This window comes from Phyllopteryx taeniolatus, chromosome 4, assembly GCF_024500385.1.
Source record: "Phyllopteryx taeniolatus isolate TA_2022b chromosome 4, UOR_Ptae_1.2, whole genome shotgun sequence".
Lineage (NCBI taxonomy): Eukaryota > Metazoa > Chordata > Actinopteri > Syngnathiformes > Syngnathidae > Phyllopteryx > Phyllopteryx taeniolatus.
In genome coordinates this window covers 4,106,710-4,133,953 of record NC_084505.1, presented here as the reverse complement: position 1 = coordinate 4,133,953, position 27,244 = coordinate 4,106,710, and the positions used below count along the sequence as shown (strand labels likewise).

General features: G+C 41.4%; 1 protein-coding gene across 8 annotated transcripts in view; it reads right to left on the bottom strand.

Moving 5' to 3' along the window:
* Nucleotides 1-27,244, bottom strand: part of mtus1b (microtubule associated tumor suppressor 1b) — an 84,267-nt gene that overhangs the window by 43,743 nt on the left and 13,280 nt on the right. For 6 of the 8 annotated variants that reach the window (XM_061772094.1, XM_061772093.1, XM_061772087.1 and 3 more), the window contains exons 2-4: nucleotides 10,003-11,309; nucleotides 9,471-9,917; nucleotides 799-1,012 (exon numbers count right to left, since the gene is read on the bottom strand). In XM_061772094.1, the coding sequence (XP_061628078.1) occupies nucleotides 799-1,012; nucleotides 9,471-9,917; nucleotides 10,003-11,100 (1,759 nt within the window). In that variant the 5' untranslated portion in view covers nucleotides 11,101-11,309. Of the gene's footprint in view, nucleotides 1-798; nucleotides 5,569-9,470; nucleotides 9,918-10,002; nucleotides 11,310-25,035; nucleotides 25,257-27,244 lie in introns of those variants that run through there. The other 2 variants (XM_061772088.1, XM_061772092.1) reach the window with 2 other exon arrangements.

Here is a 27,244-nt window from a genome sequence, read left to right as displayed (position 1 = left end):
TTTACAGATGCACGATATAAGTATTTTCCACAATGTAAATAACACATTACAGCAACTTATCATGGCAAACAAGGGCCACGTTACACACGTAAGAGTGGAATTACAGGCTAACAGGACACCAAGCAGGGGACAGACACCATGCTGAAGTTGGGAGTCGCAGTTATCTCATCACGTCACTTTGTTTGAAAAGGCAAACAGATACTGAAAAATTCACTTGAAAAACAAAGAAGAAAAACAAGGATGAGGATAACAGGGAAAAAGCAGTGGTGAAACAAATGTGTTCTTGCATGCCATTTGATGATGAGCAGTACAAACCTCAAATATGCCAATAAGATATAATGTAAATGCTGAGAGAGACTTCAACTACACTGAGGTAACACTGCAGCTTAAACACTACCACAAGAGGATATCAAATATCTAGCTGCATATTCAAAAATACTCAAAGTACCCAGACTGGTTTCTGTCTATATTGTACATGTTGTCTTGTCAGCAGCTTGTATCACGTGTCAACAAAGTGTAGCCATCACACATGCTGCAAGCTGCAAGCAGCAAAACAATGTGTATGGCTGTGTGGTTTAGTGGTATGTGGAAGGTATTTTAAACTGTCAGCTCCGCTGTGTCAGACTGCTCATTTCCTAAACCTGCTCCAGAGAGGAACTTGATTTTTTGTTCCATTACACGCATGCATACACACACACACAGCTAAGAAGTATTGTATGACTGGTGCGCTGTTGCGGTTTTGATTTCAGATTTCATACAGTGAATGGTGGGTGCTGAAATAGCTTAGCTTTTACTCACCATTGCTCTGACTTTGAATGTTTTTCACTCTCATTGGAGATCCATCTGCAGCACTCTGTCCAACTTCTTTCAACATAGGTCCATTAATCTGGCTTTGCCGGGGCCTGGGGCCCTCTGGTCCTGGAGGTCCAGTCCCTGGAGGTGGAACTAGTCCTTTATCCACTCGAATGCTTTTCCCCGGCGGCCTTACAGTGGGCCCTAATTTGGAGACTTTCTGCAGGAAGAGTTGATGCTTAGTGACAGAGTTCCAGCCAAATGGCCCCAGCTCAGAGCTGTGCACCGAGACCATCGTGTTAGCCATTCCCTGCTCACAGTCAGAAATGTGGACTGAGACAAGGGAAGGCAGGGAGTGAAGGAGCAGAGGGGAGGAGTGAGGGAGTGTGTGAGTGTATGTGTGTGTGTGTTAAGTGAGTAAAGGAGGAAAAGGAAGAAAAAGTGGACGCCAGGAACAAACACAAGAGGGCTACAAAAAATGTCATTGTGTTTAAAAAAAAAAATACAGGCTCTGACCATGCTGATTTTTCTGTCAAGAGTACAACAATGAATCGATTAAGTGACAACTAGTCGATGATCAAATTAATCGACAACTTTTTTGGATAATTGATTAATCAGTTAGAGACCTTGTTAAACCTAAAATTGTCCAAGTCGTCGGAATTTCCGCCTCTTAACAGTAAATGTTCTCCAATTTCTGCAGTCCTCCATGAAAGCAGACTGATTATATTTGTGTTGAATCAAAATAAGACATTTGCAAACATCTGGTTTTACTTTGGAAAACAATGATCAACATTTTTGCCCATTTTCTGACATGTTTCAGACCAAACCAGTAACTGAATCTTAATCAGTTTTTGTTTGTGGATTTTCTGCACTTTCAAATTGAAATAATGTTGTTTTTTTAAAATAAAGAGTTTTTTTATCCAATGCATTGATCAATTGATAAAATAATTGACAGATTAATTGATTATCAAAAAAATCGTTAGCTGCAGTCCCTACTCTCAACCATTACCCAAACAATCCATGTTTCTCCCTCATGATGCTACACACACCAGCACACATGGAGTGACTTTGTGGGTGATGGGCTAGCTTGTGTGTGTGTGAATGTGTTTGTGCGTGAGTGTGTGTTGGTGTGTGTGTGTGTTTCAGAGAGCCTCTAAAATTGTTCTCTCAAATCACTGTTCAATTATTAGCAAGAACAAATTGGTCAGGAACGTATTTCTGTCAGGTTAAGTAAATTTTCTAAAAACCCTTTACGACCAAAATGTTTTAAGCAATACTTTACCTTAATCACCTCATACAAAAATTCACATCAACTAACATAAAGCAAATTAGACAAATTAGATCTCACTGGCCTCGAAACGAGTTGGCGACCTAATGGGAACTTGAGGCTCCGCTGGTTGCGGAGATGTCTCCATGACGTCTCCTGGAATCTACTTGAGACTAGTCCTGTTCCCAATGAGTCGCGCTGAAATCGAACTTCGACCTCCATCCATCTCATCCATCCATTTTCTACCACTTATCCGAGGTCGGGTCGCGGGGGCAGTAGCTTTAGCAGGGACGCCCTGACTTCCCTCTCCCCAGCCACTTCATCCAGCTCTTCCGGGGGGATCCTGAGGCGTTCCCAGGCCAGCCGAAGGATGTAGTCTCTCCAGCGTGTCCTGGATCGTCTCCAGGGTCTCCTCCCGGTGGGACGTGCCCGGAACACCTCACCAGGGAGGCCGTCCGGGAGGCATCTGAATCAGATGGCACCTCATCTGGCTCCACTCGATGTGGAGGAACAGTGGCTCTACTCTTGAGATCCTCCCGGATGACCGAGCTTCTCACCCTATCTCTAAGGGAGAGCCCGGACACCCTGCGGACACCCTCACCTATGGTCACGAGCTGTGGGTCGTGACCATAGGTGAGGGTAAGAACGTAGATCGACCGGTAAATCGAGAGCTTCGCCTTCCGGCTTAGCTCCTTCTTTACCACAACGGATCGATACAAAGTCCGCATCAATGCAGACGCTGCACCGATCCGCCGAACTTCGACCTTTTGGAGATTTTTTTTCATGTCTCCAAAAGGTCTTGGAGACATCTCAAAGACGTCGCGGAAACTAATTCTGTTTGCAACAGTGGAGACGTCTCCGCAAGGTCTCTGGGACATCTCCCAGACCTGTTGGAGACCAAAAAGACTGAGAAAACATCGCAGAGACATCCACGACTCCGACTCCACATCGGCGATGTCTCCGAGATGACGGTTGACCCACTTTTGTTTCAAAGTCGCGACCCACTTTGGGCAGAAGGCTACATCAAAGTCATTTGAAAAAGCTTTTGAAAATATATACGTGTTGTCAGTGGCTATTTTTAAACAAAACATTTTATTTATTTTTCGTAACTTCTAAAGTTTGAGGCAGCTACACTTCCTGTACCAATATGTTCCATGTGGGAAGTCGGTACGGCTCTCTACTATAGCAGAAAAATCAAAACAAGAATACATGCAATTTTTTCAATTTTGGGTCTCAACCCGACCCGCCATTTGAGAATCACTGCACTAGACCACATGACTGCGAGCCCACACGACAAGGAGACTACGTGACTGAGCTGGCCTGTATAATCAAGACACTTGTTGCCAGGACGTCTCAGTGACGTCTCTGTGACGGGGGCTAATTGGCTTACCTGAGACGTCGCCCTGGTGACAGTGCAACAAAAATTTCCTGAGTTGCCAAGTCACCGCAACTCATCAGTCATGACAATCACGGCGATGTCTCTGTCAGTAGTGCCTTGACTTAACAAGTGCTCCAATTTTTTTAAGATACAAAATGTCGCTCAAATGATTTTTTTGCATTGCCTTATGAGCAACAACTTGCGTTACAAGAGCTCTTTAGACCCTCCACCACTGCAGTGAATTAAACGAAATAGAGTGCAGTGAATTAAACAAAATAGAGCAATTACGATGGTTTACACAAAAAAAATAGTTTCACAGACAAATTTTTGGGACCTGCAGAGCAGAGCTCTACCGTGCATGGTGGGGAGACAGCCATTTAAAGGCACAACACACAAATATATTACAGTGTCTGTGTACCTTTCCTACACTTCAAAAAACACGTTTATTTCTTTACATTCTCTTTTATCATGTTTTAAAACGTATACTTTACAATACAGTGCTATTTTACTTTATTAAAAATGTAAACAAAAATGGTGGTGTTTTAAAGGGGTTTTGAAAGGATTAATGGCATTTCCATTTATTTCAAAGGGGAGAGTTGATTTGAGATATGAGTTCCTGAGTTACAAGCGTGGTCATGGAACAAATTCAACTCGTAAGTCAAGGTATCACTGTACAGTATTTAGGCTTTTCTGAGGCAGAGCCAGTGGATTATTGTTGCATTTCCATACACACTAAATCATGCGTAAACATGAAAGCTCAGACGGGTCAAACTCTATATGGTTATCTGGGAAAGTTAAATGACACTGGAAAATGGATTTTCTAGACATTATGTTAATGTTTCTAAATATGTTTTTTAAATATCACAAACAGGCATTAGGATGACCTAGCCATCAATACATCTTTGCACGGTAAACCCAATTGAGTTACTATAATCATCATCGTCAGGGTCAAGAGTGAGACACTTGTTACATGGCGAGCATACTTTGAGCATATTTTTGTCTCAAGTATGTACACGTATAGGTTTGTGTTTGCATAAATTACAGCCGACATGTTTTCAACACACCCTTTGCTGACAAAACCTTGAGGCTCCATGAAAGACTATGTTGGGACAGGTTTTAGCCCTGTCAGGGGACCACGGGGTTTTCAAAAGCATACACCAAAGGTAGTACATGTAAATCTGAATGTGAATTGTACACAGACCTCACCCACATTCATGTGCTCTTTTCAAGGTTCCTGTAGACTGTATCTACATACAGTATATACGGCCAAGGAAAAAGTATGTAAAGCCTTTGGAATTTGTTAAATTTCTGCATAACTTGGTCATAAAATGAAGTCTGATCTTCATCTAAATAAGAATAAACAGAGTCTGCTTCAAGTAACACTACACAAACCCTACGTTTTCATAATTATATGAAATAGAGCATAACGTAAACATTCACAGGACGAGGAAAAAGTAAGTGACCCCTTGCATTTAAACATTTCCTGTAGTTGCAGATCAAATGTGCACAATGATCAGGATTAATTTTGAACAATTCCTCTTTAAAAAACTGTTACAATAAGCAAAATTCCTGGGATGTCTGGTATGAATAGCTCTCGAGGTCATGCCATCGCATCTCAATTGGGTTGGACTGACTAGGCTACTGCAGAACACGTAATTTCTGCTTCTGAAGCCATTCTGTTGCTGATTTGCTTCTGTGTCTGATGATTGCCCTGTCGCAAAACCCATCCTCTTTTGAGTTTCAGCTGTTGGACAGATTGCCTCAAGTTCTTCTGAAAAATATCTTGATAAACTTGTGTATTTATTTTTTCATTATTAACCCTCTACAAAACACAAGCCTGGAGTGCAAGATGCTATTTTTCATACAGTAAATTTTTTTTGATTTGGAACTAGGAACCACACAAGTTCCTTGCGCCTCCTGAAAGCAACTCGCCTATGATAAATAATGTACATCAACAATGTCACCATGACAAAGCACACTGGCATGGTAATTTTGTATAAAATGTGAAACTTTCCAACATTCTATTTTTACAGCTTTTTTATTTACAATAACTTAATAATAAACAACCATTCGCACCCACATTCATACCTATGGGCCATTTAGAGTCTTAAATTAACCTAACCTGGATGTTTTTGAGATGTGGAAGGAAACCAGAGTACCCAGAAAAAAACTCACGCAGGCACGGGGAGAACATGCAAACTCCACACACCCGGGGCCGGGATTTGAACCCCGGTCCTCAGAACTGTGAGCCAGATGTGCTAACCAGTCGTCCACACCATGCCACCACTATATACAGGCGGGGCCGGGATTTGAACCCCGGTCCTCCGAACTGTGAGCCAGATGTGCTAACCAGTCGTCCACACCATGCCGCCACTATATATATATATATATATATATATATATAGATAGATAATTATATATATATATATATATTATATATATATATATATATATATATATATATATATATATATATAATTATATATATATATATATAATTATATATATAATGTATGGCGGCTGCCCGATGACAGCTGGGATAGGCTCCAGCACCCCCGCGACCCTAGTGAGGAGAAGCGGCTCAGAAAATGGATGGATGGCTATATGGCGGCATGGTGGCGTCTGGTTAGAGCGTCAGCCTCACAGTTCTGAGGACCCGGGTAATCCCCGGCTCCGCCTGTGTGGAGTTTGCATGTTCTACCCGTGCCCGCGTGGGTTTTCTCTGGGCACTGCATGCAATCTGGAGAAATCCCTGCATGTAAGCGGCAAGGCTGAAAACCAACATTGAATGCCCGTGACCTTCGATCCCTCAGGCGGCACTGCATCAAAAACCGACATCAATGTGTAAAGGATATCACCACATGGGCTCAGGAACACTTCAGAAAACCAATGTCAGTAAATACAGTTCAGCGCTACATCCGTAAGCGCAACTTAAAACTAAGCCATTTATCAACAACACCCAGAAACGCCGCCGGCTTCTCTGGGCCCAAGCTCATCTAAGATGGACTGATGTAAAGTGGAAAAGTGTTCTGTGGTTCACATTGCGAGTCCACATTTCAAATTGTTTTTGGAAATTGTGGACGTGGCAGCACGGTGGACGACAGGTTAGAGGGTCTGCCTCACAGTTCTGAGGACTGGGGCTCAATCCCCGGCCCCGCCTGTGTGGAGTTTGCATGTTCTCCCCGTTTTCTACGGGCACTCCGGTTTCCTCCCACATCCCAAAAACATGCATTAATTGGAGACTCTAAATTGCCCGTAGGTGTGAATGTGAGTGCGAATGGTTGTTTCTATGTGCCCTGCGATTGGCTGGCAACCAGTTCAGGGTGTACCCCGCCTCCTGCCCGATGACAGCTGGGATAGGCTCCAGCACGCCCGTGACCTTAGTGAGGAGAAGCGGCTCAGAAAATGGATGGATGGATATTCTATTGCAGCCATTTGCTAAAATCATTTAAGTTATTTTTTTCCCCTCATTAATTTACACACAGCACTCCATATTGACAGAAAAAAACGGAATTGTTGAAATTATTGCAGATTTATTAAAAAGGAAAAACTGAAATATCACACAGCCATGAGTATTCAGACTCTTTGCTGTGACACTCATATATTTGACGCGGGTGCTGTCCATTTCTTCTGATCATCCTTGAGATGGTTCTACACCTTCATTGCAGTCCAGCTGTGTTTGATAATACTGATTGGACTTGATTAGGAAAGCCACACACCTGTCTATATAAGACCTTACATCTCAGAGTGCATGTCAGAGCAAATGAGAATCATGAGGTCAAAGGAACTGCCTGAAGAGCTCAGAGACAGAATTGTTGGAAGGCACAGATCTGGCCCAGGTTACAAAAAAATTTCAACTGCACTTTAGATTCCTAAGAGGACAGTGTCCTCCAAAATCCTTAAATGGAAGATGTTTGGGATGACCAGAACCCTTCCTAGAGCCGGCCGTCCAGCCAAACTGAGCAATTGGGGGAGAAGAGCCTTGGTGAGAGAGGTAAAGAAGATCCCGAAGTTCACGGTGGCTGAGCTCCAGAGATGCAGGCGGGAGATGGGAGAAAGTTCTAGAAAGTGAACCATCACTGCAGCCCTCCACCAGTCGGGGCTTTATGGCAGAGTGCCTCGTCGGAAGTCTCTCCTCAGTGCAAGACACATGAAAGCCAGCATGGAGTTTGCTAAAAAAAAAAAAAAAAAAGCACACCTGAAGGACTCCAAAATGGTGAGAAAAAAAATCTGATGAGACCAAGATAGAACTTTTTGGCCTTAATTCTAAGCGGTATGTTGTGGCGAAAACCAGGCACTGCTCATCACCTGTCCTATACAGTCCCAACAGTGAAGCATGGTGGTGGAAGCATCATGCTGTGGGGGTGTTTTTCAGCTGCAGGGACAGGACAATTGGTTGCAATCGAAGGAAAGATGAATGAGGCCAAGTATAGGGATATGCTGAACGAAAACCTTCTCCAGAGTGCTCAGGACGTCAGACTGAGCCGAAGGGTCACCTTCCAACAAGACAGTGACCCTAAGCACACAGCTAAAATAACAAAGGAATGACTTCAGAACAACTCTGTGACTGTTCTTGAATGGCCAAGCCAGAGCCCTGACTTAAAGCCAATTGAGCATCTCTGGAAAGACCTGAAAATGTCATGGGTGTGTGTTCCGGTTTTTGTCTTCCCCCTGTTTCACACACACCTGCTCCTGTGAGCATCTTCACCACCTGTGCCTCGTTCACCCTAATTACCCCTTGTATTTAACCTCGTGTCTCATTCCCTCTCGTCGCCAGTTCGTTGTACCTTGTCGTCGCGTTCCACCATTCCTTGTTTCCACGTCACAGAATCATAGTAAGACTTGACCCTGTTCCGATTATCGACCTCGCCTCTTTGCCTCATGTTTTTGGATACTGTTGCCTTTCTTGGATTGCCTGCCTGTGTACCGACTTATGCCCGTATATTAAACCTCTCTTTTTGGAAACTGTCCATTTGTTTTGGAGTCATGCATTTTTGGGTCCTATCCTCTGTTCCATTCATGACAGAAAATGGCTGTCCACCAACGTTCACCAACCAACCTGACAGAACTGGAGAGGATCTGCAAGGAAGAATGGCAGAGGATCCCCAAATCCAGGTGTGAAAGACTTGTTGCATCTTTCCCCAAAAGACTCATGGCTGGATTAGCTCAAAAGGGTGCTTCTACTAAATACTGAGCAAAGGTTCTGAATACTTATGGCTGTGTGATATTTTAGTTTTTCTTTTTTAATAAATCTGCAAAAATTTCAACATTTCTGTTTTTTTGCTGTCAATATGGGGTGCTGTGTGTACATTAATGAGGAAAAAAAATAAACTTAAATGATTTTAGCAAATGGCTGCAATATAACAGAGTGAAAAATTTAAGGGGGTTTGAATACTTTCCGAATCCACTGTATATCGGACGACCCCCCCCACCACCCGGCCGTCTTTTCTATCGGGTTTCCAGTGCAATTGTGTGGTGTACTATTAGTATCAGTATTAGATTACAGCACATTTGATGACCAATTTATTCCGAAAATAAATTCCTAAGGGTTCTCCTGCTTTTTCCCCCCACTGTGTCATACATCGAAAATGTAAAATCAAATCAAATCAGGGTGTAACCTGTCTCTAGCTCATCGAAAATGTAAAATCAAATCAACATAGATGTTCATTCTTAACTTTTAAGTTTTGAATTATGCCCTTACATCCAACCCACAACTCCAATTTATATTGCTAGAGTTATCCATACAACTATCCAATAAAATAAAGTATTCCAAACTTCTCCATCCTGGAGCCAAGAATGGTGTGGCTATTACCATGAAAACTACAAAGAATATATCCCCACCAAACATGCAATTTCCATACATTATCACTAACAATCTGTGCCAGCTGATGGCAATAAAAAAACTATTGCCATTAATATAACATAACCTCCTAAGCCAGATCTTTTCCTGGATCTCATTTGATGAAAAATTACATCAAGTTTAGCTGAAGCTGATGAGCTCTATTGAAACCGCTTTATTAAAAAGGGACTTACCCAGGTATGATTCCTTGGTTTGTCCAGATTGGCCAGAGTCAGTAGAGCCTCACCAGTCCCCTCCCAATAGTCTTCCACAGATTCTTCACCAGGTATTGTACTCTGATACTGAGACTCTACGTTTAATAGGCATTTATCAGATACCTCATGGGCTACCTTTCTGGGTGTGACCCGGTATTGTTCCTCTGCCACCTCTGTGTGCATGGCACTCGTGCAGTGTGACGGTCTTCCACTGAAGGCTACACTTGGCCGTTTTGACTTTTTTGAGTCAAAGGCTGCTGCCTTTGGGCTGGTTTTGATGAAAGTGCTCTTTCCTCGGGTGGGTTTCAGCACCAAAGCCACTTTGACATTACCAGCAGATGGGCTTTGCCTTTTACCCCCATAAAAAGCCTTCATTTCTTCCTTCCTTGGTGCCGCCTTCCTTCCAATTTCTGAAACAGATTTATTCTATACCAAAAAAGAAGAGGAAAAGTTTAAAACAAGAAATGTTGAATTAGACCAACAATATATTAATAAATCAAATCTACAGTACCTGGACAGTTATCTTTGGTGCGGACTGGGTGGGTCGTGATCCAACTTTAGCCTTGATGTTTTTGAGGTCCAATTTGGAGAGCCCATTTTCGTTACGATTTGTCATTTTGCAAGCTCCAGCCAAGGGGACAACTGCAATGTGTGATTTGACTTTTAGTCTACTTGGACAGCTGGTGAGTTTGGGGACCAACGCATACGTTTCTGTGCAATTTAGCATTTGTGCAATGTCCTTGGTATCTTGGACAAGACTCACTGCAGAGGGAGTAACAGCTACTTTGTGGGGGGTGTCACTAATGTCCTCAGGCGGACAGGTAATCTGTACTTTTTCTAACACTAGCTCTGATCCCTGATCACTCATTGTTCCAGTCCCCTTTATCTGGAGCTCAGGCATCAGTGCAGAGTGCGCTCTGCTAAAGAGGCTCAGATTAGGTGAGCTTGTGTAGGCTGCGCTAGTTCTCCGTACACCATTATCTGAGCTGATTGAAAAATACAAAGCTTCATCTTCAGCATCATCATCATCATCATCAGCAACATCATCATCGTCAAGAATTCCTGTTGCTTCTGTGTCTGGAGTTAATGAGCCATGTCTCTCTCTATCTCTGTTGTTACCATTACTACCATGGTCAACAGTATCGGATATCAAAGATAGGGACAGTGCGAGGTTGTCATTGTCATTCCTGTTTTCTTGGTGTTCACCAGCACAGGCATCAAGGTAAACTGATATAGAGTTGTCATTTGATTTTGACCGCTCATTTGCTGTTTGAATCTTTTCAAATGCAGCATCACTATTTTTGCTGAGCATACTTTTGTCCTCTTGCTCCCAGTTGGAAATGGCATCCTCTACAATTTCTTTTGTTCCTGTCAATAAAGTAGTGGTCAGGGTGACTTTGAGCATATCATAGTCTTGTGGGCTGTCAGTATACCCACTACTGCACAACGACTCTGGAGAGGATTCCCCCAAACAGAAGGATGGCGAGGAAGAAGATGAGGAGGTTGCAAAAGCGTTTCCATTGTGGTGTCCTGCACTGTGAAGAGTGAGTCTCATGCCGGTGTCGCTCTTCTCATCTGTGACACGCTCACTGGACTTAGAAACACTCATCTTACTGTAAGGACTATTAAGTCACCATATAATGCTGCAAAAGTATTCAAAAACCTTGAGCTGAACAAACAAACAATTTGAACATCTTTCGACTCTACATTGATGTTTGATCAAAAGTCCAATCCATTGTCTGGACTCAGGAGGTTTGGAGCGTCACTTCAGTATCCAAAAGGGATGCATGTTATTGCTTCATTGTCAGACCAAAACATCTAAAAATGAGCAGAAGAAAGGAAAACTGTAAACTGTGTGTAACTGTGTAATAAAGACTTAAAATAAATACATTGTTAAATTTGTGCAAAAATTTATCTGGGGCATCATAGTGAAATTGTGGTTAGCAACAGAGGTGTGGACTGGAGTCACATGACTTGGACTCGAGTCAGACTCGAATCATGAATTTGATGACTTAAGACTCGACTTGACAAATTGTTAAAAGACTTCCAACTCGACTCGGACTTGAACAGTAATGACTCGTGACTTCACTTGGACTTGAACCCATTGACTTGAAAAGAATTGCTACTTTGACAAAAGCGCTGAGAAACCAACACTTTGTAGCTTTCTCTTTCTGTAGCTATATGTGCAACTTATTGTTTTACTACATAAAAATATGATAACTGACAACATAATGATCTTAAAGATCTTAATGATGATCTATTAGGTCAAGATGTCCCGTGCCATTATTCATAATGTGCAGTTAGTTTTTATCATCTTTTAACAGTTAACACCCTGTTTGGCACACTCTGGTAGAGGAATTGACCAAGGTCATTCTTTCACACACTACCTAAAGTAATAGTTTCATGTAAAAGAAACAGTACAACATAAATCAATAATAAATGTGACAGCTAAATAAGGTATGCATGCCAAGAACCACTGTTAACATACACAGAAACAACAGTGACATTGCACGTAACAATAAGGACATTAACTATTGCACACACAAAAATCCACATTGCATTGTGGGAATCCCACAGCTTGACGTCAAGTATGCTTGTTTTCTTTAGCATTAGCAGCTAGCTTTGCGAGCTAGTGTTCTGACTGAGATACCACAGTCGGATAAAATTGTACCTTTATAACAAGAGGACAAACTCGTTCCACTTTTTGTAAAATTGATGCCTTACGTTTTTGATACTCAAGAAATGACAAGTTTAAACGGAAATCTATTTATATTTGTTTGAAATTGCCTCACTAGAAATGTTTGGAGACAAGAAAATGCAGTTTCATGCTATATGCACAATGTGAATTTAACAGAAATACTGTTATCTAAAAGAGGAAACCAATTGGTCGTTCATTATGAAGTGAAATGTCTAATTTTCTTCTGTATTCATAATTGCTCTTTGACCAAGCAAAAATATATTTTATCCCTATACTTGATTATTTCGATCGAGAATACTCGATTACTAATTGCAGCACTACTGAATGTCTATTTAATGTCACTTCAGAAATAAAATGAGAAAAAGTCATAGCATAGCATTTTTATAGAATACAAACATATGAATTGCATTTAAATATTACATACATTAAAATATATTTTTATTTTGTTGGTAAAATGACTGGAAAGGACTCGGAAACTCAAAGTGTAGGACTTGGGACTTGCCCATCTCGACTTGGGACTTGACTCAGGATTTGAGGGGAAAGACGAGACTGACTTGTGACTTGCAAAGTAATGATTTTGTCCCACCTCTGGTTAGCACAGTCAAGACGTTCTGGGTTTGAATCTGAAGCTCGTGTTTGCATGGGTTTAATCCAACTTCCTCCTACAGTATATTCCAAAAATGTGCACGTGGGCTTAATTGAAAACACCAATTTGTAAATTGACCGAAATTGTTAGGTGTGAATGTAAGTGTGAATGGTTGTCTAAATGTGTCCTGCGATTGATTGGTGACCAGTACAGGGTGTAACCTGTCTCTAGCTCAGCTAGGATAGGAGGCTCCAGTTGACCACCATTGTAAGGACAAGCGGATGGATGTATAAACATAATCAAATAGATGGTCTCCCAAAAAATGCAATCCCTCTTTATTTACATGTATAATTAAAGTATGCCTGTATGCTACAAAACCAAACTACAGTACATTTGAACCCGCGCTGTCTGCAAGAAAGGCAGCAGCATGTACTACACTATTGTGAATGACTTAAGACATGTGCTGCCCTCTGCGGGCTAAAGTTGATCAATGCGATATCTACTCAACAAACAGCCGAGTAGAATAATTGTAGCTTTTACAATAGACCATACACAAGGTCTATGCAGATTGAATGAAGGATGCCTCCGCCATTCATTGTCTGTCTGCTCTCTCAGTTAGTATTCCCAGTTGGACATGCTATTTACAGCATCACTCATTTTTCCAAATTTCAATCAGCAGGAAGTGTCCTTCTTTATCCAAATCAATCAAACTCTGCGTACTGTAAATGTGTGCGTGTGCGTCTGCGCGTGTGTATATGGGTCAGGGGCAAAGTGAAGGGAGCAGCAGCTATATAAAGATGATCAGATTAAGGACAGCCTGCCATCTTCATTATCTGTCTGCAATGACAGTCGGGCCTCTGGGTGGCACAATGCATTTCCAGGTAGGGAGAAAAAGAGAATACGTATGCGCCTGGCAAGTATTTACCTTGCTGAAGCACGATCCCCTAACTTTTCTTTGATTGATTGATGTCGTATATACACAGTGGGACTGAACAATTTCAACCAAAATTGTTGCGAAAAATACACTTAGTAATTTGCACAGAAGCGCCATCATGCACTCCATGTATTTTTTTATATACATTTTCAAAACACTACCAAAGTGTGATGATGACCATATAACTTGGAACGTGGAACTTATTACAACATGGGAAAGTGATACATGGCTGGATGTGCTGGCTGTGCAGTATAAGATGGTGACAATCATAATAATAATAACTGAATTTGTAGTGAGCATGACTGCAAAAGTCAGATAACTGATTTGACTAACATTGTGAAAAAGATTTTGAAGTGGGCTGCGTAGAAATCTCGGTGTATTTATCTAAATTCTCACTGTCAGATAAGGAATGCTCTCCAACAAAGCAAATCCGATTATGCCGTTTATGTGGTCATTTGAATAATCTGATAACTCCATCGGATAACGTGCATGTAAACATGCTCACTGTACAATGAGCTGTATTTAGTCTAAACTAGCCTTCAGTAATCCTCCCTCGGGATGTTTTTCCCTGCGTCTGTCATTTGTCAAATTAAGGGTTACTTAACAGCGGTTTTTTTCTTAACTTTAAACTATGTATGGCTGTTAGGAATGTTTAAATCGACAGGTATGCCAGATGAGAATCTATTCCCAATTGCCTGACCGTAATAAAATAAATAAATAAATAGGGGCGGCATGGTGGACGACTGGTTAATACATCTGCCTCACAGTTCTGAGGACCCAGCCGGATTCAAATCCAGCCTCGCCTGTGTGGAGTTTGCATGTTCTACCCGTGCCTGCGTGGGTTTCTCCGGGTACTCCGGTTTCCTCCCACAAAAACATGCATGCTAGGTTAATTGACAACTCTAAATTGGCCGTAGGTGTGAATGTGAGTGCGAATGGTTGGTTGTTTATATGTGCCCTGCGATTGGCTGGCGAGCAGTTCAGGGTGTACCTCGCCTCTCGCCCGAAGATGGCTGGGATAGGCTCCAGCACGCCCACGACCCTAGTGAGAATAAGCGATACAGAAAATGGATGGATGGATAATTGATATGTAAAACATTGCCTGTACAGATAATAGTTTTTGATAATGGCCACAGTTTGACCCTGGAACAGATTATTTATATTTTTATTTCCTTTTGTTGATTAATTACGAATCTGAACAGGTTTAAAATCATGTTTTCTACAAATGAAAAGTGATTAACTTTTGTGCAAAATGCTGCAGAATTCTCATGAGAACGGGCTCTGAAACACGCCGACGCATGACGTTGGCATGAAAGGTGGTTTCACTCGCGGAAGAGGATTAAACCATTAGCTTTTCAACTCAGTTGACCTCTATCAGCTTGCTTCTGTGCATAGAAATTACCAATGAATTACCAAATCACCAGCCCATTAGGATCATGAAAACGTGACTGCGGCTCCGTTCTCTCCCTTCAGGTATTCACTCAGACGTCATCATCCAACCGTGTAAAAAGTTCCTTGAGACCAATCTTAAAGACTCCACAGCCCCTCGATATGCCCCTAATTGCACTACAAACATGGCTCAAAGGAATGCCACCACTACTTCCAAGTTTATTTTTTGCCCCAAGTTCTAGCATGAAGTTAATAATTACAGTATAGTTTTCAGTATCTTGCAAACTTCATGCAAAACGTAGCAAAAGACACAGCCATTCTCACTTTCACTTTGTTTTCTGCTTCACCTTTTTAGCCCGCCGTAAAATGTAATAAAGTGACATTTTGACTTCTACGTTGAACTCATTCTGTGACATGGCAGCTGTGGCTCAGTATGTAGAGTTGTCCAGTGACCGAAGGGTAGCTGGTTCGAATACCGCCTCTGACTGTCTGCATGGCCAAGTGTCCTTGACCCTGATTTGCTCCCAGTGGGCCTGGCAGCACCTTGCATGAGAGCAGCCGCCCATTGGTGTGTGAAAGTGTGTGTGTGTGTGGTTGGGTCAATGTGAGGCTTTGTAAATCACTTTGGGTACTGTGATAATGTAGATAAAGCACTATATAAGTGCAGTCCATTTTACCTTTTTTTTTTTTTTTTACATGCGCATAACTCAAATCGCTCATATTGCAAAGCAAGTTTCACCATTGAAATGAATGGAAATGAATGCGTTAATCCATTCCAGCCGCCCCAAATTGTTTCATATATTTTTTAAGAAAGACAAATAGCACTATAATAAATAAAAACCTAAACATAATAAAAATCTGATAAAAGAGAATGTAACAAAATAACTGGTTTAATGACCTTATACTTGCTAAAATATTTTCACATAATTTGAGCGGTGGAGTGTCTGACTCACATTTGCTCGTAACACGAAGCAAAAAAAAAAAAGAAATTGACAGAGCAACGGCTTCTAATTTAGAAGAAAAAGTTGATGCACTCATAAGTCAAGGTACCACTGTAAACAGAAATAAAATGTATTAAGTTATCTGAAATCACTCTACATTTTATATCGCTCCTAATTAATAACTTTGCGTTAACTCTCCTCATGTTTACTTCCACGGTTTTTCAACTTGTATCTTTCAAAATGTAACAAGTCAACTTGTTACACTTTAAATGTTGTATAAAATACCACAAAGATCATTTCATATTTAAAAAGAAAATGAACTGTCATTAGTGAAGGTGTACTTCATTACATCCAAAGAGTCCACTGTCTGCTTCTTTTAAAAATAAATCTAAAAATGAACTGTTAAGATTTTTTTTCTGAAAAAACACATCACCCTTTTTTTTTTTATCTGCGCATCACAATCAGAGTTTCAGTAGGCAGGGTGAAGATCGCCATTTTACAGCAATGGCCGTACAACAGTGAAATGCATCAAAGGAAAACTTAAGTGTTGAATGCGTGGATGCACTTATTAGCATTAGTTCACAGCGCTATCAGACTTAGCTTCTGATTTGGGGCTTGATTGTTCGGCGAAGTTGTCAACGTGGTGTTGAGGGGTGGAATATTTGATTGTTTGTTGCATGCACCACATACACAAATCTGAACACTGAACCGACAAGTGTAAGTCGGTGGCTTGGCGATGAAGTGCTGCCTCTGTGTGTGAGAAGCATGTGAAGAATCAGCCAGCGGCGGTTTCAGATAAGCCCAATTGTGTTCGCTGTGGTGGTTATCTCTTAATGTATGCAACTAGGAGGGAGTCTCAAATGTCCCAACCTATCGGTCCCTATGTGAAAAAGTAAACACAGGTAGACTTCACACAATGACTCAATACACCTCTGTGCTCTACTAAGCAAAGTTTCTTTTCGCCTAAGATTTTACAAATTGTCCAAACAATGAATGAGAGGAAAAAAAGAAATGTGTGCTGGCTTTTACAAGTCTGTTTTGTGACCCCCAAAAAATATATTTTAAACAAGGCTACAAATCTTTGCAACTGCTGTGTAATTTTTTATTTTATTTTAGCGAGTAATAACTTTATTTAATCTTCTCCACTGGCTAATATTATTTTTGACTTAATACAAAATATGATTTTTTTGCCATATACCCTTTCAGTATCAGTATCGAGGTACTTTATACAGGTATCGTATCGATTTCAGAATTGTGTTATCATGATGAGTCATGACAACAGTATTGGCAACAATAGGAGCAGTAATTTAAAATTTTTAAAATACAGTGGACCCCCTCATACTCGTGGTTCAGCACTCGCGGATTCGCAGGTTTTTTTTTGTTTTGTTTTTGTTCTTTGTTATTTTGGGTGGGGTGGGTGGGTTCAGGGGGGACCAACCGGGAAAACATCTATTACACATGCGCGCGCGCGCACACACACACACACACACACACACGACTACAAACAAAACAATTATTTCCCCCCCCCCCCCAATATACAGTAAGGGAGCAGCAGGCTCACTTTTCCTTCATCGAAACATTTGGCAACCACCACCACTGCGTCACATTACAGCAGCACAGTGCCCTGCGCAAAATTCTGCAGTCAATACAGACGCAGCCAGGAGAATGAGAGACTGTGGACCAAGCTTTTGTGGAATCACATCCAGAGCAAAAGTGGTTGCTATAGAAATAAAAGCATGCTCATTCACTCTCAAAAAGGCATGTGTGTGTGTGTGTGTGTGTGTGCGTATGTGTAATTAACATTCTACCCACCAACAGTCACAGTTTTGAGGGCATGTCTATTTTAACTTGTATTTGTTTTAACATGATAAATATTCATTGTTTGGTATATTGGGAAGTGACTGATGACAGGTTTGCGACAGGGTGTGCTTGAATGAAGGTAAGGACTCCACAGCAATGATAGCAGATCAACTTGGTGATTAAAAAAATAAAGGGAAATTACTCACTGATACCGTCAATCTATGAAATTTGTGCCTATGGTGTATGTCAAAATATCCATCCATCCATCCATCCATCCATCCATCCATCCATTTTCCGTACCCCTTATCCTCACAAGGGCAAGAGGCGGGGTACACCCTAGACTGGTCGCCAGCCAATCACGGGGCACATATAAACAACCAACCAGTCGCACTCACACCGATGGGCAATTTAGAATTTCCAACCAACCTACCATCCATGTTGTTGGGGATGTGGGAGGAAAGCAGAGTACCCGGAGAAAACCCACGCAGGCACGGGGAGAACATGCAAACTGCACACAGGCGAGGCCTGATTTGAACCTGGGTCCTCAGACCTGTGAGGCAGATGTGCTAACCAGTCGTTCACCGTGGTGCTATGTGAAATATTACAAATATAATATAAAACCAATTCATGAGAAATACAAACACAACCAACATTCCGATTAGTATGTACAAATGAAAAAAGAAAGCTAAAAACATAGAAATACTGTAGTCATTTCTGAAACCCTCTGCCAGCATTAGTGTAGTGACCAAGAACACTGCAACACACAGGAATACATGTAAAAATAAATGCACAAAATATAAAAAGATCAGACTGGCTATTTACCATTCCAATCCCAAAGTAGTCCTGGGGTATTATTGTAGGATAGTGTGAATCAAGCAATTTAATAACCAGCGAGCAAGTTCTTTTAACTTTAGCACCATCTTAACAGAAAAATCAGTGGATGCACAGAAATGGATAGAGATTTCTTTGAGCTATTAAGGAACAGCTGAATGATGGTGAGCTGCCCTCGAAAGAAATATTTGCCCTCACGGAAACAAAAGATCAAGAACACATCGAGTGGCCATACATGGTCAGAACTCTTCACACTGTCTGAGCTGCACAGGGGCTGCTGAAACCACGCAAAAATGCAAACTAATACATTGTTGCATAGCCTAGTATTAATAGGAAATTCCCGTTCATAAATAAGAGTTTCTTCCTCAGCCATGCATTGTTTTAACTCGACTCTAGCATCCTCCAATGTAAATAATCAGGGTACTGTTACCAGTTAGATACTTAAAGACACACACTAAAATAAGTGAAATAAGTTTCTTTGAACTTCTCATCACTAACAACAATATACAAGTGTATGAAATCTTCCAGTTTAGTTTCGACATAAGGGGAGGAGATTTGTTAAACAATGATGGTCTCTTTTTGCCTTTGTATGACGAAATTGGAACTATACAAATCAACCACTTTCAGCCCTGGGAAATAATAACTTAATTGTACACAGGGGGTCCTCAACCGGGCCGCGGACCGGTATTGGGCGACACGTCATTTGGTACCAGCAACACAGACAGACTGAACAGAAAATATTTTATTGTTCATCAGTCTGAAATAATTTTTTTTATTAATTTTTTTTTTGTGGGGCGGGGGGGGGGATCAGGTGCATCCATCTACATGTTCATCTCGGTCATGTGAGGGGTGACGGGGGGAGTAAGCCAGAAAGAACTGAAAAATTAGTTGGAAAAAAAATTTACGTGTTAAAACAGCTACTGTATTTTCACGACCATAAGGCGCACTTACATTTTCTCCAAAATGGACGGGGCGCCTTGTAATGCACCTTATGTGTGCATCGAGTTCCAAAATCTGTAAATGTTGTTGTGTGACTTTGATGAGCGCTCCGCTTGACTGACTAGGAGCATTTCCTGCCGACACGCTGCTTATATAGAGGAAGGCGGACGTGACTGAGGACAGCATGCGGACGTAAAGGGGGAAAGGTGCGCGTGACAGAGGACGCTAAAGACACGCCCCCAGTAGGTATATAGTTCCGGTTCCAAAATTAGGGGCAGCTGGCCTGACTGCTACTTTGAGTGGAGGCTGGCTTGACCGCAGTGGAAACAAGGCGAGGTGGCCCGAGTTGGAATACCAACTCAAGCAATGGATTAATGAGCAAAGAACAGCCGGGAGAAGCGTCTCTACAGTCACCATTCGACTGAGTGCAATAACGCGGAGCTTGCAATCATTCCGGGAGGCTTGACGAACCGCTGGACATCCGTGTAAACAGGGTGTTCAAAGGTGTGGGAGCCATGGATGACAGATGGCGAACACAGCTTTACTAAGACTAGGAGGCAGCGCCGGGCGAGTTAAGCCCCAATTTGTGAATGGATTGTGGAGGCTTGGGCTAACGTGTCTGCTTGCACTGTTGTTCGAGCTTTCGTAAAAGCCGGCATCATTTCTGAGAAACCGCAAGGCAACGAGACTGACTCAAGACAATGACGAGAGGGAACCTGGCGTGTTTAATGGAGAACTTTCCCAGCTGTTCATTTCGGATACAGAACATGAGGACTTTGATGGATTTGTGGATGAGGATTGATCAAAAAATAACGTGAGTACATTGTTAAATACTTCAATAAAGTACAACCAAACTCAGTTTTGCTCCCGCTGCCTTTTTAAAAACATTGTTTTAGCCTGCATGCATGCTACTGTTTGTTTTAAGCTAGTGTATGTTTTACCATGCCCCCGCCTTATGTACAACCCCAATTCCAATGAAGTTGGGTCATTGTGTTAAACATAAATAAAAACAGTATACAATGATTTGCAAATCATGTTCAACCTATATTTAATTGAATACACTACAAAGACAAGATATTTAATGTTGAAACGGATAAACTGAAATGTTTTTAGCAAATAATCATTAACTTAGAATTTTATGGCTGCAACATGTTCCAAAAAAGCTGGGACAGGGTCATGTTTAACACTGTGTTACATCACCTTTTAATAAATGTTTGGGAATTGAGGACACTAATTGTTGATGCTTTGTAGGTGGAATTCTTTCCCATTCTTGCTTGATGTACAGCTTCAGCTGTTCAACAGTCCGGGGTCTCCGTTGTCATATTTTACGCTTCATAATGCGCCACACATTTTCAATGGTCATGTCTTGACTGCAGGCAGGCCAGTCTAGTACCCGCACTCTTTTACTAGAAAGCCACGCTGTTGTAACACTTGCAGAATGTGGTTTGGCATTGTCTTGCTGAAATAAGCAGGGGCGTCCATGAAAAAGACGTTGCTTGGATGGCAGCATATGTTTCTCCAAAACCTGTATGTACCTTTCAGCATTAATGGTGCCTTCACAGATGTGTAAGTTACCCATGCCATTGGCACTAACACAGCCCCATATCATCACAGATGCTGGCTTTTGATCTTTGCGTCCATAACAGAGGTTCTTTTCCTCTTTGGCCCGGAGGACATGACGTCCACAATTTCCATCCATCCATTTTCTGAGCCACTTCTCCTCACTGGCGTCGCGGGCGTGCTGGAGCCTATCCCAGCTATCATCGGGCAGGAGGCGGGCTACACCCTGAACTGGTTACCAGCCAATCGCAGGGCAAATACAAACAAACAACTATTCACACTCACATTCACACCTACGGGCAATTTAGAGTTGTCAATTAACCTACCATGCATGTTTTGGGGATGTGGGAGGAAACTGGAGTGCCCGTAGAAAACGGGGAGAACATGCAAACTCCACACAGGCAGGGCCGGGGATTGAGCCCCGGTCCTCAGAACTGTGAGGAAGACGCTCCAACCTGTCGCCCACCGTGCCCCCATGTCCACAATTTCCAAAAACAATTTGAAATGTGGACTTGCAATGTGAACCACAGAACACTTTTCCACTTTACATCAGTCCATCTCAGATGAGCTCGGGCCCAGAGAAGCCGGCGGCATTTCTGGGTGTTGTTGATAAATGGCTTAGTTTTAAGTTGCGCTTACAGATGTAGTGCCGAACTGTATTTACTGACATTGGTTTTCTGAAGTGTTCCTGAGCCCATGTGGTGATATCCTTTACACATTGATGTCGGATTTTGATGCAGTGCCGCCTGAGGGATCGAAGGTCACGGGCATTCAATGTTGGTTTTCAGCCTTGCCGCTTACATGCAGTGATTTCTCCAGATTCTCTGATCCTTTTGATGATATTATGGACTGTAGATGATGAAATCCCTAAATTCCTTGCAATTGTACGTTGAGGAACATTGTCCTTAAACTGTTCGACTATTTTCACACCCACATGTTCACAAAGAGGTGAACCTCGCCCCATCTTTGCTTGTGAATGACTGAGCAATTCAGGGAAGCTCCTTTTATACCCAATCATGGCACCCACCTGTTCCCAATTAGCCTGTTCACCTGTGGGATGTTCCAAACAGGTGTTTGATGAGCATTCCTCAACTTTCTCAGTCTTTTTTGCCACCTGTCCCAGCTTTTTTGGAATGTGTTGCAGCCATAAAATTCTAAGTTAATGATTATTTGCTAAAAACAATCAAATTTATCAGTTTGAACATTAAATATCTTGTCTTTGTAGTGTATTCAATTAAATATTGGTTTAACATGATTTGCAAATCTTTGTATTCTGTTTTTATTTATGTTTAACACAACTTCCCAACTTGATTGGAATTGGGGTTGTACAATGATTGGTTACTCTTTTCCAACTTCGATAAAGAAGGGTTTTTTTTTCGACCGACGGTCCTCAAATTTTTGGTACCTCCACGTACAGTAGCTACACTTATATTAGGCTTTACACGATCAGGATTTTTGGGGCCGATCACCAATCAGGGAGTTGTCATGTGTTAAATACAGAAATAGACCCCGTAACTGAGACTGCGCCTTTTAATACGGTGCGCCTTATGGTCGTGAAAATAAGGTACATAAAAAGGGGAACAGGCCAAATGATAAGATAAGACTTGCAAAAAAAAAAAAAGCTACTCTGTATTTGAGAGACAATATTAGCAGTCCTACTTACAAAAGTTGACTCTCATGCGACAAACCCTCTCTCCGTAATATGTTGCAACAGGCTGTCAAATGAAGCAATGAAGCCATCAAAACTGCTTCAGCACATGGAGCCTAAGCACCCGGGATGATCAGACAAGCATTTGGAGTTTTTCGGGGAAGATTTCCCCAAGATGGGACCAGCTCGTTGAAGAGAAACAAGTTGAGGTATCGCACTATTCAACAAGTACTGTCCATTCAGCGTAGTGGTAAGTTGTATATTTAATAATTTGGTTTAACTTGTTTTCATACCGGTCTGTCAAAATACAGTACTGTGCAAAGGTCATATGAAACAGTTGGTTTACATAAATGAATGCACTGAACTTTGTGGAGGAAAGGAGTGTGAAAGAACAACCAGTGAGTCTTATGCACTGCAACCCATTAAGCATTTGCAGTGGAAAGGCCAGATGGCATAACAGTTTACGCTGTTAATAAGTTACAAGCTACTGGGACACTATTTGACCGTTATCTGACAAAATAGCCTTCGTCGTTAAACCTATCGTTTTGTAATAGGTATATTCACATTTTCAGTGCTAGTTCTTTTTTTCAAATGAAAAGTCGGTGCTTGCAGACTACTGTTATTGCTTTTTATGCATTAAATGTGTTTGCTTCCATTAAGTTGCAATTCATAATTGCTCTTTGCACATTTATTCAGTTAGCCCTTGGTAAAGTACAACTTCTTTGGGTACATATATTTTATTATAATTATCTATCATTTATTCTTAGAGATTTATTTTTCATTGAAAACTGTTACATATTGCTTGTTGAAAAGTGGTGCAATCAAAATAAAGATTTTCCCTAACATGAGGAATATTTGTGATTAATAATCGTGATTACAATATTGATCAAAATAATCGTGTTTATTATTTTGGCCATAATCGCGCAGCCCTATAATGCATATTTAAACATATGTGTAAAATAACAGATTGATTTAAAAAAAATTATTTAAAAAAAATAATGGTGTCAGGAATGTGCTAATGACAGTACACTATAACTGGCCATGAAAATAAATGATTTTAACTTCATGTCTGACTGGACTCTTACCTTCTCAATACTACAGTGCATTTAAAGAGAGGTAGACTTCATCCAAATGACTCAGTGTACTTATGTGCTTTATTGAGTATTGTTTAGTTTATTATCTTTATTATATTATAAACTGTCCAAAAAATAAATATAGGGAAAAAGAAAAGTGTGCTGGTTTTCAGATGTCAATAGCATGTCATCCTGTAATTTTTCACATCGCAACAAATATCGCAAGGTTAGAAAAAAAATCACAATGTCATTTTTTTCCAAATATCGTGCAGCCCTAGTTCTCACTGTACGATAACATGCCGACCAGAAGTGAACATGACACCTTATGCCGAATGCATAAGTGCTTCATGCATAGAGTCCATTACAATTCAACAACCAATGATCATTCATGAGTAATTATCTGGATAAGGTGCATTATTTTTTTAACCGCATGAGTCAATATGATAGCATTGGAACTAGCCAAACCCCAGAATCATTGGCACCTGCCGTCTGTTTCCCATCCTACATTAACCAAGAAGTAGTCTGCTAACTAACGAACAGAAGGACAAACATTAAACAAACAAACCCAAATGCAAAGCTTGATGAATAGTAGTTCATCCTTGGTGGAGGTCTGCACTCTTAATAGTGGCATTCTAGTTTTTATGATCCGAATGGCATTGCTAAAAAAAAAATGTAATGGGGGTCTACGACAGAATGGTATGTCTATGTAAAACTAATCTCGGGCACTAAAAAGGTTGGGGAGTATGTTGTATATGTTCACTGGTTCTGTTCAGCAACATGAACATCATAATGGCATCTACTTCAGGATCTTAAGCTACTTAATAATGATGATAAACATTTTAGAATGTGTCCTGGTCTTAACAGGAATTCTTGAAAAATTAAACTTCCACACTTAATCAAAGGCTTAAATCTAATGAGGATGCATTCAGAGATTAAACACATTTGCAAAACATTTCCAAATATGGGTAACTTTTAAACCACATAAGTTCATGTTAAATGATTGACTAGCATTGCAAAAGTCAACGTTTCGAAGTCCATGAAGCATTCACGTTCCAAAAGCTCTGTAGATATGTATGTACACATTCATACATACTAGTGATGTAGAAAGCATAAAGGCATAATTGCTTATCAAGGACAGAACTTACCAGACCTCTAACTTATAGTTCAGTATTCCTCTCTAGCTGCATAGTCACAAAAACGGGTGGGGAGGGAAAATCATCGAAGCTCCTTCAGATCGACTATTCTCCCTGTTTCAGTCTGGCATGTACTTGACTGTGTCCTCACATGCACACAATTCTCTACATAGTCATTCTTCCACTGCATACACACTCACATTCATACACACACAAACCCCACGCTGCATCGCACGCTCATGCGTCACATCACATTATCACTGCTGTGGGGAGGCGCGTAGACACAGGACAGGGAAAGACTACGCAGTGCGTGACGTGGTCATAAGAGGGAAAGGGAAGGCAGGGAGACCAAGACACAGCGTTATATGGACAATCTTTTTGCTTCTGGCAATTCAGACCAGGCAAGAAAAATGTGTGTGCTACAGGCAGAGTAGAGCAATACCCAAAGACAGACAGGCGAGTGCAGGGTGGGAGGCATGACTCAGTCATGTGTTTATACAGCAATGCGAGTGGGTAGGTGGATGTGTGACTGCCAGGTAACCTAAGCCCCTTCAAGGACCACCGTCCACCCAAAAAACATAGGAGGGGCCAGTGCCGTTTTGGTAAATTATGTCCCCCTCCTCTTTTCTGGTCACATTAGGTCAAGGGGAAAACGAGCTCAGCAGGATTTGAGTGAAGTCAATGTAATCTGGTGGTAATATAGGTAGAGACCAAATAGGCAGTACAAAAGTCAGTGTTTAGAAAATGAGGAGTTGCTCTCAATGAGAATTGGATTATTAAGGTTGAACATCTATTGGACCCAGAAACTTTTCATAACTGTTATCAGACACAGGTAGCATGGTGGTGGTCGAGTGGTTAGCACGGCTGCCTCACAGTTGTGAGTTCCTGGGTTCAAATCTTGGCTTTGTGGAGTTTGGATGTGAGGTTCGTTAATTGAACTGACTCTACATTGTCCATAGATGTTGATGTGAGTGTGAATGGTTGATTGTCTGCCTGTACCCTGAGATTGGCTGGCGAAGTCCTGGGTGTACCTCGCCTCTCCCTAAAAGACAACGAGGATAAGCTCCGGCTCACAAGCGACACTAATGAGGACAATCTGTGTAAAAAAATGGATGGATAGATGTTATCAGATGCTACATTTGAAATACAACTATTTTGAAATGGAAATACACCACACATGCCTGTGTAAGGCTCGACGCACAGCGAGCAACGTGACCAAATGCAATTGAATTCTCGCACAGTGTGTGGGGTTCCCCAACTAGTTTTCATGAGTGACTGACCATCGGTATCTTGTTTTGCTGCAACTCAAAATTTTAATCACAGGCAAACGTAACAGCCAATCAAAAGTGCCATGTTGTAGCACATGAGCTTTCACAACAATGTAAGGTCTTTACAGTGGGTACCGAAAGTATTGAAACCCCCTTAAATTTGTCACTCTTGTTTATATTGCAGTCATTTGCTCAAATAATTTAAGTTCATTTTTTCCTCATTAATGTACACACAGCACGCCATATTGACAGAAAAAAAAACTGAATTGTTAAAATTTTTGCAGATTTATTAAAAAAGAATAAATATGAATAAATATCACACAGCCATAAGTATTTAGACCCTTTGTTGTGACACTTATATTTAACTCGGGTGCTGTCCATTTCTTCCGATCATCCTTGAGATGGTTCTACACCTTCATTGGAGTCCAGCTGTGTTTGATTATACTGATTGGACCTGATTAGGAAAGCCACACACCTGTCTATATAAGACCTTACAGCTCACAGTGCATGTCGGAGCAAATGAGCATCATGAGGTCAAAGGAACTCCCTGAAGAACTCAAGAGACAGAATTGTGGCATGGCACAGATCTGGCCCAGGTTATAAAAAACATTTCTGCTGCACTTAAGGTTCCTAAGAGCACAGTGGCCTCCATAATCCTGAAATGGAAGACCAGACCCCTTCCTAGAGCTGGCTGTCCGGCCAAACTGAGCAATTGGGAAAGAAGAGCCTTGGTGAGAGAGGTAAAGAAGAACCCAAAGATCACTGTGGCTGAGCTCAAGAGATGCAGGCGGGAGATGGAAAGAAAATCAACCATCACTGCAGCCCTCCACCAGTCTGGGCTTTATGGCAGAGTGGCCCGACGGTACCTCTCCTCAGTGCAAGACACATGAAAGCCTGCATGGAGTTTTCTAAAAAAAAAACACCTGAAGGACTCCAACATGGTGAGAAATAAG